This window comes from Rhamphochromis sp. 'chilingali', assembly GCF_963969265.1.
Source record: "Rhamphochromis sp. 'chilingali' genome assembly, chromosome: 2".
Lineage (NCBI taxonomy): Eukaryota > Metazoa > Chordata > Actinopteri > Cichliformes > Cichlidae > Rhamphochromis > Rhamphochromis sp. 'chilingali'.
The window spans coordinates 56057052-56068155 of record NC_137930.1 but is presented as its reverse complement, the minus strand read 5'-3'; the positions used below and the strand labels follow the sequence as shown (position 1 = coordinate 56068155).

At 37.5% G+C, this 11104-nt stretch overlaps 1 protein-coding gene across 2 annotated transcripts; it reads left to right on the top strand.

Annotated features, from left to right (window-relative positions):
• Positions 1-2625: 2625 nt before the first annotated feature.
• Positions 2626-10824, top strand: morf4l1 (mortality factor 4 like 1; the record flags this gene model as incomplete). 2 transcript variants are annotated; one of them, XM_080871501.1, is made up of 12 exons in its annotated part: positions 2626-2755; positions 4922-4968; positions 5054-5121; positions 5212-5298; positions 5772-5849; positions 5944-5969; positions 6077-6168; positions 7284-7385; positions 7494-7582; positions 7737-7909; positions 9521-9605; positions 9687-10824. In XM_080871501.1, 12 exons carry the CDS (start codon positions 2716-2718, stop codon positions 9769-9771), a joined length of 972 nt encoding a protein of 323 aa, XP_080727627.1. In that variant the 3' UTR covers positions 9772-10824. The 2 variants fall into 2 exon arrangements, with proteins under 2 accessions (XP_080727627.1, XP_080727628.1); XM_080871502.1 differs by lacking the exon at positions 4922-4968 and having other exon boundaries at positions 2633-2755.
• Positions 10825-11104: the final 280 nt, after the last annotated feature.

Below are 11104 nucleotides of genomic sequence, written 5' to 3'. Positions count from 1 at the left end.
CTGTTTGTCTGTTTTGCTATCAGATGATGTCAATAACTCAATAGAAGCTTTGATCGTTTTGAACGGCTGCGAGGTCTACTGTGCTGTTTGATATTTGTAAGAATTAAAACCAATACAAGGAAGTGCATGTTTTGTAGATGGCGTGAGGACAGCTCCGTTTGCTTCTCTGGTAGCTTTTGAGAGCATTCAGTATAGCAACAAAATCACTCGGTTGAATGTCGCCAGCAAAAATGTACCGTCTCTGAGGAGCGGCGTGGCACTTAAAAGAAATCTGCATTGTTTATGAAATTGTTTTTCAGTATCAAGGTCTTAGGTTACAAAAGGATAAAGCTACGTAATATCATTGGCAGTTATTATTAGAAGAAGAAAGAAAAGCAACATTGTACACATTTGCTTGTTAGTAGTTTTCTTGATTTTGGAGGAGTGGAAATGGCCTCGGGGTATCCCTGTGTTTTAATGGTTAATTTAAACTAGGAGTGATGGCATATTCAAAAAATACAAAATAACTGAAATGATATTTATGTACTTACAAACCAAACTAAACTAAAATATTAATGCATACATATACAGGAAATGTCACTTTTTAAGTCTTTCTCAATTTGGTTGAGTATGTAAACCTGACAAAGTGCCGCAGGCTTTCTGCATTTGTTTATTCAGTCAGCATGGTCGAAGTCCACTTCCCTGCTGTGTTTACCATACAAAATACGTTATTTACCCTGTATTTAGAACTTTTTTTTCATGCAGTTGAAATGGACAGGTTGCCAGTCTGTGGCAGAGACTCAGACGAGCATTCATGTTCACATTCACACCGATAGTCATTTTGAAATCAGTATTATAGGACTGTGAGAAGAAGTCAAGGTACCCCATAAGGAACCCGTGCAGGCACAGGGAGAACATGTAAACCTCACTCAGTCATGCCCAACTGGGGGCTTTTTGCTATGAGGTGATTACCATGCAGTCCTTAAAAATACATCTGCCAGATGACACTCTGCCAGACAGATAATTTGAATTATAGATGATAGTAGCATGAGATATAAATTATTTCCTGTATCTGTCTTTGTGGTAGTGGAGCTGAATCAGTCTGTTACATAAGGTGGACCTCAGTGATATTCCTGTCCATCACAGCTTTAAAAGTTTCCTGTTTGCAACCAATCACAGAGCCACAGAAGCAGATGATTTCTTCATCTCAACAAAATCATTTACTAGTCAACAGTCAAACATGGTGGTGGTAGTTTGGTGGTCTGGGGCTGCTTTGCTGCTTCAGGATGACTTGCTGTAATTGATGGAACTGTGAATTCTGCTCTCTTCTAGAAAATCGTGAAGGAGAATGTCTGGCCATCTTTCCGTGCCCTGAAGCTCAAGCACACTTGATTTATGCAGCAGGACAACAATCCAAAACACATCTGCAAGTCTACCTTTGAATGTGCTGTGCTGGCCTAGTCAAAGTCCAGACTGAAATCCAAATCAGATACTTTGACATAACCTTACACAGGTTGCTCAAAAATGCTTAATTAAAACAGTTTTGCAAAGAAAAGTGAGCCAAAATTCCTTCCAAGTGATATGAAAGATCTATTGCCAGTTACCACAAATGCTTGATTGCAGTTTCTGCTGCCAAGGGGCACACAACTAGTTATCAGGTGTAGGGGACAATTTTAACACAGCACCAGTTGGTTTGGCTATCTTTTTCTTTTTTACATTAATAAATGAAATTATCATTTACAATTTGTGTTTTGTATGTATTTTGTCTTATATTATGCTGGAGAGTAGTGACAATCTAATTTGTTAACTAATGCCATTGTGCAGTAACTTGCAGGTAGTGCAGTTACATACACATTTGCATTGTTTTTATTTATTTTCTATCTATTTATTTATTTATTCATTGCAATTTTTAATAACTATTGAAATTATAATTTTTGGGAGTATAAGAAAAAATATATGTTTTTAAACTTTTTTTTCTACCCTGGTCTCTGGTTTCTGTAAAAGAAATTAACTGGTGAACATTGTATACAGAATCCAGACACTAAACATGGCATACCTTGTTGACATTTTACCTCCTTTTTAAAATTATATTTAGTTATTTATTTACTGCGTTGGTTCAAATTTTATGTTAATTGTCATTTCATGATCAATATTATTATTTATTTTTACAGTATTGATATTATATTGAACTTCTGAAAACCTGCTTTTGGCAGTTATCCCCCACTTAAAAAATAATAATAATAATAATATTGAAAAAACCCCAAAAACTAACAGAAACCTGCCAACCCACTCTGAAACTTTTACTTAACGTAAACAAACACCAAATAAAAATAATATATATATAAAATCACCAGTCTTTGGAGCATCTGTTCATCATATGACACTAATTAATAGCACACTTGCGTTCGAGCCAAACCACAGGTCTGTCTCAGAGGACATGGGCACAACCAGCTGTTTTTAGCTTAAAGCCGTTTCATGACTTGTTGTCTAGCCTGCATTTTATTTTTTTTAACAGACACCGATGCTTCAAAAGTCCAGCAGAAGGCAGAAACGTGTAAGGTAAATGTGAAAAGAAATCCTGTTTTGCATTCATTGCTGATTTGGAGTGTGGATGTGGGTTTAGTCGGGGCATTAAAGCGTCATCGCGTCGGTCATGACGTTTTTAGAAAGCGGCGCCGCTGCAGACTGGAATGGGAGCTGGCGATTTTTCCCATATTTTGATAGTTTAATCCGTGAATGGCGCCGAAACAGGACCCGAAACCTAAATTTCAAGAAGGTAACAGTTTGTTTCCTTCTTGTTCTGTTAGGCTTGTACCAGCAGCGAGTGCTGGAGTCGCCGAAAAGCTTCAAAGTGTCAGCTAGTTACTGATCGTAACAAACAGCTAGCCGTATTAGCTCTCATTGTTGTTACTGTGAACACTAAATGGGACTCGGGAGTTTTTATTCGCCGCTTTGGTGGTTTATTTCGTCCTGTCATTACTACACAAACCAATTTCAGAAGTAAGAAGCTATATAAACTGTGTTTTCGAGATCTTTTATTGAACTGAAGGTTATATTTTCATTCATGCAGCGTTAGCTTCTCATTGACTGTTAGCTGAGTCCTAGCTAGCTTTTTTTGTACACGGCGTGTTAGCACCGCCTGCTGCTGACTTGGCGCTCATTTGTTGAATTATATACAAGTGGTTAAGTTATTAAATTAACTAGCAGGACTACGTTAAATTTATTTAGTAAAAGTCTTCCTTTTTATTATCAGTGACCAGAATGTTCTCTTGACAGTTAGTCATATTAGTGAGATAATAGTCGAGTTTTCATGTAAACTTCCCTAAATATGCAGTTGTGGTCAGATGTTTATATGTAGTCGTTATGGGCATGTAATGCCATGGTATTTTTTTCCACCCTGGAAAACGAATGAGTATACATCATTAATGACTTTAACAACCAAGAACGTGGTACACAAAGTATACATATAGGCTCAAATGTATACATACATACATTCACTTAAAGCTTTTAAGTAGTGCTTAAGGTTCTACAGTGTCTTTTTAAATGACAAGACCAAGGCGCATTAAGTTCTTGTTGGTGATCATGACTGACTACAACTGGTAGTTTTTATTTTTTATTTATTTTTGTCTGGGGAAAACATTTGTTTGACAGCATTAATTGGGCTGACCAATACCAAAAAAATATGATCTTCTCGATCTATAAAGAAAAGGAAAATATTTAAATTAAGTGAATGTCTCTATTTAAAAACAAACAAAAAATTCATGATGTGATATTATAGTATATAGTATATCAGAAATCTGTTCACTATTTTTATTACAAATTATATCAGTAAGGAAGCTGACTAAATATTCACTGATAATTTATGGCAAAGGGGTTGGATTAAATAAGTGTATACTTCTTCCCACTCCCTTTCAACATGTAAATTAATCAGAATGTTTTTTTGTATGTAATTTGTATAGTATTTTTTTCTCTCTTATTTCTTTTCTAAATGTACTTGTGTATTGTTCACATGTTGAAATAAATTACCAATCAATCAATACTTTGAACAATGGGACTTTGATGGACCAGTTGGAGAAGTCTAAGTAACTAGGTAAAGATCTAAGAAGAAGATTATAATTTTATTCAAGTTGAAAAGTTGAACAACCCACAAACCACCAAGTCTCAAGCCTGCCATGAACTGGAAACCGCTGCAATACCACCATCACTGTGGTTTCACTGAGTTTTACATTGCTACGGACTAACAGGGTGCCGACCAAGAATAAGCCCCAGCTCCAAAATCAGCACCTTCAAGATCAACTGAAATTTGCAGTTGGCCACTTGAACAAGTCAAATGTCTTCTGGAGAAGCTTTATGATCAGATAACTCCATCCCTAGTAAAAAGTTGTACCGTATGTCTTGGCCAGGAATCCAACAAATTTATATTGCCTCTACCAAGTCTGCTAAGAAGAGGGGTCAGATATCCAGTCAGAAGCTTGTTGATGACTACCAAAAGCATCTGGTTGAGATGGAGCTTGCTAAGAGACACAATCAAATATTAGGAGTGTATGTATACTCTTGAGCCTGTGTGGTTAGGACAACATCTAAAATAAATTCAAGTGTGTGTTCGTACTATCCTGGTGGGGATCAAAATCTGACATATACTATACTGGTGGGGAGTTTCTGCACCGTGGGGACCAAAATCCAGGTCCCTACGGGGTTGAAAGCAATTTTCACACTCAAAACGTGGTTTTAGTGCCAGGGTTACAATTAGGTTATGGTTAGGGTCAGGGTTAGGCATTCATTTTTGATGGTTAGGGTAAGCGGCTAGGGAAAGCATTATGTCAATGGGATGTCCCCACGAGGATAGCAAACCAGACGTGTGTGTGTGTGTGGGGGGGGGGGGGGGTTCTTTCTTCTCTCCTGCCAATGCCTTACTCACGTCCTTATTTTGTTATCTTTTCAGGTGAAAGAGTGCTGTGTTTTCATGGGCCATTGCTCTACGAAGCTAAGGTAAGCTGCCTTAATTAAGCGTGTCTCTCATTCAGTCGTCTTCTTTGTGTCTGTGTTTGACAATGAGTCATCCCTCTCTTTGCAGTGTGTTAAGATAAACATCAAGGACAAACAAATCAAATACTTTATTCATTACAGTGGGTGGAATAAGAAGTAAGTTTTTGGTTCCAATAAATCCCGATTAACGTTTGTACAGGAACTGTTTAACAAGTGCTTACATTCTTTTGATGTTGTGTCTTCCAGCTGGGACGAATGGGTTCCTGAAAGCAGGGTGCTTAAGTATGTGGATAGTAATCTGCAGAAACAGAGAGAGCTTCAGAGGGCCAATCAGTACGTCAATACTCTTTTTCTATTCACTATCGACTTTGAACTGACTGTGAGTTCCTTATGACTGTTGGAGCAAGTTAGGCAAAATCCTTCATCCAATTTCAGTAGCACACAATGTGTGCTATGTTTTAAACGTATTGGGACACAACAGAGTTTTAGTCTAGCTCACAATGGGCCTCTATGGAGTCACTATACAAGTGAAGCACATTCAGTCTTAATAGAATATTTTCCTGTAATTTTATTTACACATTAATCTGTTATTTTTATGCTCGAGTAAATGTCCCACTTAGAACCCCCCCTTTATTTGTGTACTAAATCCCTTTATGCAAGTGCCAACACTAATGTGTCATGCCTATTCATAGTACTACAAAAACTGTGTTGGGTCACGTGCTACAGTGATTTTTAAATCTTGTGAAAGTGTAGTGAGTGTGGTACAAATTAATTATTCCTGAATATCTGAACTTGTTTTAATACAGAGACCATTATGTAGAAGGAAAAATGAGGGGTCAAGCGCCAAATAAGAAGATACCTGCTGCATCGCAGAAAAACGATGTGTGAGTTTTTGTTTTGTTTTCCTCTGTAACATAAGCTGCCAAACTGCTTTTCATATTAACATTTCACACTTAATTAGCTCTTCTTTGTTTGTAGGAAAACCAAAAAGAACAAACAGAAGAGTAAGTACATCACATTGTCTTACAATGTTAGAATTTATAAATGCGATTCTTAAAATTGACTCATTATAAGGCAAGAGTGGCAGTTAATTAAAGCTGTGTCTGTGCAGCTCCTGGAGCAGGAGAAGGGACTAGTTCAGGGGGAGATCCAACCCATCCTCCACGCAAGAAAAGAGCTCGTGTTGACCCAACTGTGGAAAGCGTAAGTTCAGAATTTTGTTTCTGTTGGTAATGTCAAATAATACCAGACTGTGCGAAAATGAACAGGCTTAATGTGCCAATACACCTGCTGCAGTGGTCGCTTTGCTCACTGCCACGCCATCACACAGATGCAGCCATTTATGCCTGCAGTTAAGGCGCAAGAAGTTTGTAGTATTCTCCTAAATGATAGGTGTCGCCACTCAGACACTATCTTGTCATATGCGCTGATGGGGAGAAGTCAAACCGGGAAACCAAAGCTTTGTCAAAAGTGTTTTGTTTTTGTTTTATTTGCAAAGTTCCTTTGACAAGCTCAGCCGAGCACAACGCACCAAGTCGCAAAAATCAAGAGGTGCACGACCGACCAACATGGCACAAGATGTGAAGTGAAAATTATCAAGAGACTACACAAGCGACGCGGCAACCATAAAAAAGCCCTAAGGCTGCTTTGTTTTCTCCTCATGTGGTTTATGAGAACAAAGTAATCGCACTTGGGTGCAGACCAGAGCAACCGCACTGAAACCCTTTGGGGGAGCTGATCTTTCTTTGGTTTCAAACAAACTTCAGAGCGGTTTGTTTATGGTTGTTTATAGGTTTGAGTGGAACACCTTGCTATAGCCGAGAATGCTTTGCATTCTGGAGTGTTGCAGCGTGTATAAACTGTGAAATATTAACCAGATAAAATACAAATGTTAGGACTAAATTTTCCATGTTATCCACTATTCCAGACCACAGCACCTGTTTCCTGTATTTACTTTTGTTGCTCTCACTCCAGACTCGAGTAAGCATACCGAACATTGTTGCATCGTTTTTAGTGACGCATTTTGGCTCACTTGGAGTTTGATTGGCATCTTCTGTGTGAAAAGAGACGAAACCATGGGAAAAAGCTACAAGTTTACAAATTCATGAACCGCATCAGACCAGAGTTAACAAACTATAGGTGTAAAAACGCCTTAATTCACTGCAGTTGCAGCAGTGTAGCAGGAACTACATTTGAAACCACTGTTTATGAAATGTTTCTGAGGCTTGGTTTCCATTTAGGTGTGTAAACATGATTGTTAAAAGCTTTCTTTTAATTAACTTTTTCTTTTTTTCCCCCCCGCACTCCTGTTTACTCAGGAGGAAACTTTCATAAATCGAGTGGAGGTCAAAGTGAAAATCCCGGAGGAGCTGAAACCCTGGCTTGTGGACGACTGGGACTTGATTACACGGCAAAAGCAGGTTAGTAAGCACTGACCTTAAACTCAAGTTTCACTTCACAGCATTTTATACATTGTATTTGTCTACAACATTTCCAAAGTTATTTCTTTCTATTTTGTTTTTCTTCAGCTTTTCCACCTACCTGCCAAAAAAAATGTTGACGCAGTCCTTGAAGATTATGCAAACTACAAGAAATCAAGAGGAAACTCAGACAGCAAGTAAAAACTTCTACTTTTCATCTTCTCAAGCAAAACTGTTTATGGTGCAAGCAATGCAGAGAGAGAAAATGTTTTATTTAAAATGTTTCTAGGACATGGTGAACAAATACTAAGAGTAAAGATTTGACTTTTCTGTTTTCTCTTCACTGATCAGGGAGTTTGCTGTAAACGAGGTGGTTGCTGGTGTCCGTGAATATTTCAATGTTATGCTGGGGACACAACTTCTCTACAAATTCGAGAGGCCTCAGTACGCAGACATCCTTGCCAACCACCCAGATACACCAATGTCTCAGATCTATGGGGCTCCTCACCTACTCAGACTCTTTGGTAAAAGCACTTACACATCATCATGTTTGGTGAAAGAACTAGACAATGAAAACTGTGTAGAAGAGCTAAAGATTGTCCTGTTTTCTTATCAAATTATTCATATAAAGCCATTAGCAAATGTATATTATAAAACTATCAGATGTGTGTTGTAGGTCTTAATGCACAAAAATGATTGAACATGTTTTTGTCTAAGCTTTAACATATTAAACACTGAGCTGTTTCTACCATAAAACTCCAAAGATGCAAAGATGCTTTTTTAAAAAAGATTATCTGCCTTTTCACTTGTGTTGAAAGAGCTGACTGTAAAATCTCTTGATGATTCAGTTGTTACTGGAAATTAACTCTTTGATCTGGGGGAGGTATTATTTCCACTGTAACCACAGTTTGAAGGCACAGCCAAAAGTTTTTCAACTTCATCATCTCTCAACTTGGACTAAGCCCAAAATAACTCCCTATTGGCATTGTCATAATTAAGGTTATAAAAGGTCAGATTCTTTTCTGGATTCAGTCCATCTTTTATGGATGCTTTGTGAAGATAAGATTGGGCCTAGACAGGTTTTTAGTGTCAGGGCAGTGCCTGAGAAATCAGAAAAATATATGCCAGCATCAATCATAAAAAGGAATTGATAGCTTGGAGGCTGTTTATACCCCATCTAGGGCTGGCATGGACAAAACACGAAAGGCATCTCTTTCCCAAGTTCCAAGGAGCCACAAAAGCCACTTGTTAAGTTGGTGAATTAACTCTGGGGTGAGCTGAGGCCAGAACATCAAGCAAATCTGTCCACAGATTCAAAATGGAGATAATCCAACCAAAAGAAACAAAAGGCAAAACGCAGCAATTCAATACCCAACTGACATAAGTATGAGAACTGTTCAAAATTGAATGCAGCCCACCCTTAGTTATTCACACTTGAACACAAACACATTGCAAGAGCTACATGTGTGTGGCAGGTTGAAGCTTGCAGCCCCCCCCCCCCATGCAGATCTTTTAATCCCTTCACGACCCTCAGAAAATCGGGGGCTTGATAGAAAAATAGCTGCAACTCCTAAATGATTTATACGTCTTGATAAACAGTTATAACTGAGAGTCTACACTTTAAAATAAATTAAGATATGACTAAAGTCTCCTGTGGCAGTGTACAGAGACAAAACTGCGAGAGGTTTGTGATTGGCCAAAAGCCTATGGCCCTGACTGCGATGCCATGTTTATTACAGGGTATGTTGTCTCAGTTAATTTCTTGTCATAACAAAGCATCATAAATAAAGTCAAATGACATAAGCTCGGTAAAACATTTGTTGAGAGAAGTGTTGCACACACACCTCCTTTAGATGGTGTTGATTTTTGCTTAAGCAGTAGTAGTGTAGAGGTGTTGACCTTCTCTGTCTAGTCCCGACTTTATCCTTTTGTGTGTGTGTGTGTGTGTGTGTGTGTGTGTGTGTGTGTATTAAACACACACACATATATATGCAAGCATCAACATTTAAAAATAAGGGCTGCTTTAAATTGAAAGTGTGCGGGTGAGGCATGGTTTTGCAATGAGCTGTTATAAATGAAACTGAGGTCAGTGGTCACATGACTTATAAAAGGCTGTCATTGTTTGGTTTTGAAAGTGAGAATCGGAGCCATGCTGGCGTACACGCCCCTGGATGAGAAGAGCCTTGCACTGCTGCTCAGTTACCTACAGGACTTCCTCAAGTGAGTATTCAGGAATCTTAACGAGGCTCATGATGATTATCAAAGCTCAGCAGAGATGAGTAAAATGTTTCTTCATTTCAGGTATCTTGTAAAAAACTCTGCATCGCTCTTCAATGCAAGCGACTATGAAGTTGCCCCTCCAGAGTACCACCGCAAGGCAGTGTAAGGTTTTTTTATTTTCGGATCAGAAGGCTTTGTGTGTTGACGTTTGGAGACATTCTTCCCAGTTGAAAGGATGTTTTCACAAAACGCCTTTGGAGAGCGGATTGTGAGAGATCTGTTGACGATGTAGAGGAGAATTGGAGCAAGATGTCACACTAATCCCTGGACAAATCCATTTTCTTTCATGTGGAAAGCTGCTGATTATGCTGTTCCTGTACTGGTATGTTTTTGAGTACCACTTTGTAGTTTGTTTTTTTTTTGTTTTGTTTTTGTTTGTTTGGGGTTTTTTCTCTCTTTAGAGAGAAGAATTTCACGTTCCCTGTTTTAATTCAGATGCTGGCTTAATTTGTCATGTAGGCTGTCACCATTTTTCTAATAAAACCATTCTCCAGATGTTTGTCCTTACATTTACATTTTGTTTAAAGACGTGTTTACGTGAAGATCCTTTGTTTTGTTTTTTAAATGTAGTGCTTTATGGGAGCGTTACAAAAATCAAAATGAAGATGTGATTAGTTGTTTACAACCAAGGTACAGATTTCTTTTCATATATTTTGTTGAAATATATGAAACCCGTTAAGACAAGTCAGTTGTATAATATGCTGTAAATATTTTTAATAGATTAAATATTATTTTGCACTTTTCGCTCAAGTTTAATTTTACTTGAATTTCACTCTTTTACCCAGCGTCATAGTTAATGAGCAAGGACCAATAACAAAGCTTTTCTTTTATGCAATGAATGTACGCTAGGACTTTTTTTTTTTTTTTTTTCCCTTAATGCCTTTTTAAGAAATGTGTACTTAATAGAAGATATTGGTTTTTTTTTTTAAAAGATCCGTAATACAAATGGAGGTTTTAAGTGCAAACATTAGTGCTTGACAACTTATTTTCTCCATCTTTTGATTCTGCTCTCATTTAGTTTTCATTCATTTCAAGTATTTTATGTAAACATGTAAATTACTCAACACTGAAACACAGTGAGCTTTTAAATGCACAACTTGTACATTTAGTCATTTTAAAGACCAAATTTTTAATTAGTACATGGTGTTTAAAAAAATAATTTTTAGAAAAGTATTATGTCTGAGGTCTGCAGAGCCAAATCAGAAAGATTAAAGTTGCATCTACTTCTGTCATGTGAATGAGCCATTACTTGGCTTATCTAACAGTGTATGTGGGGCATTTGATGGTGTAACAAATGCAGCAGTGCCATTGCACTGAAATATTTAAAACCATATCTAAATATTTTAACGGCTATTTTGTGCCTGTTGTAATCTACAACATTTACTGTTAAAATACATTTATATAAAATATATGCTATAGAAAACAAGCTTTATACTGTT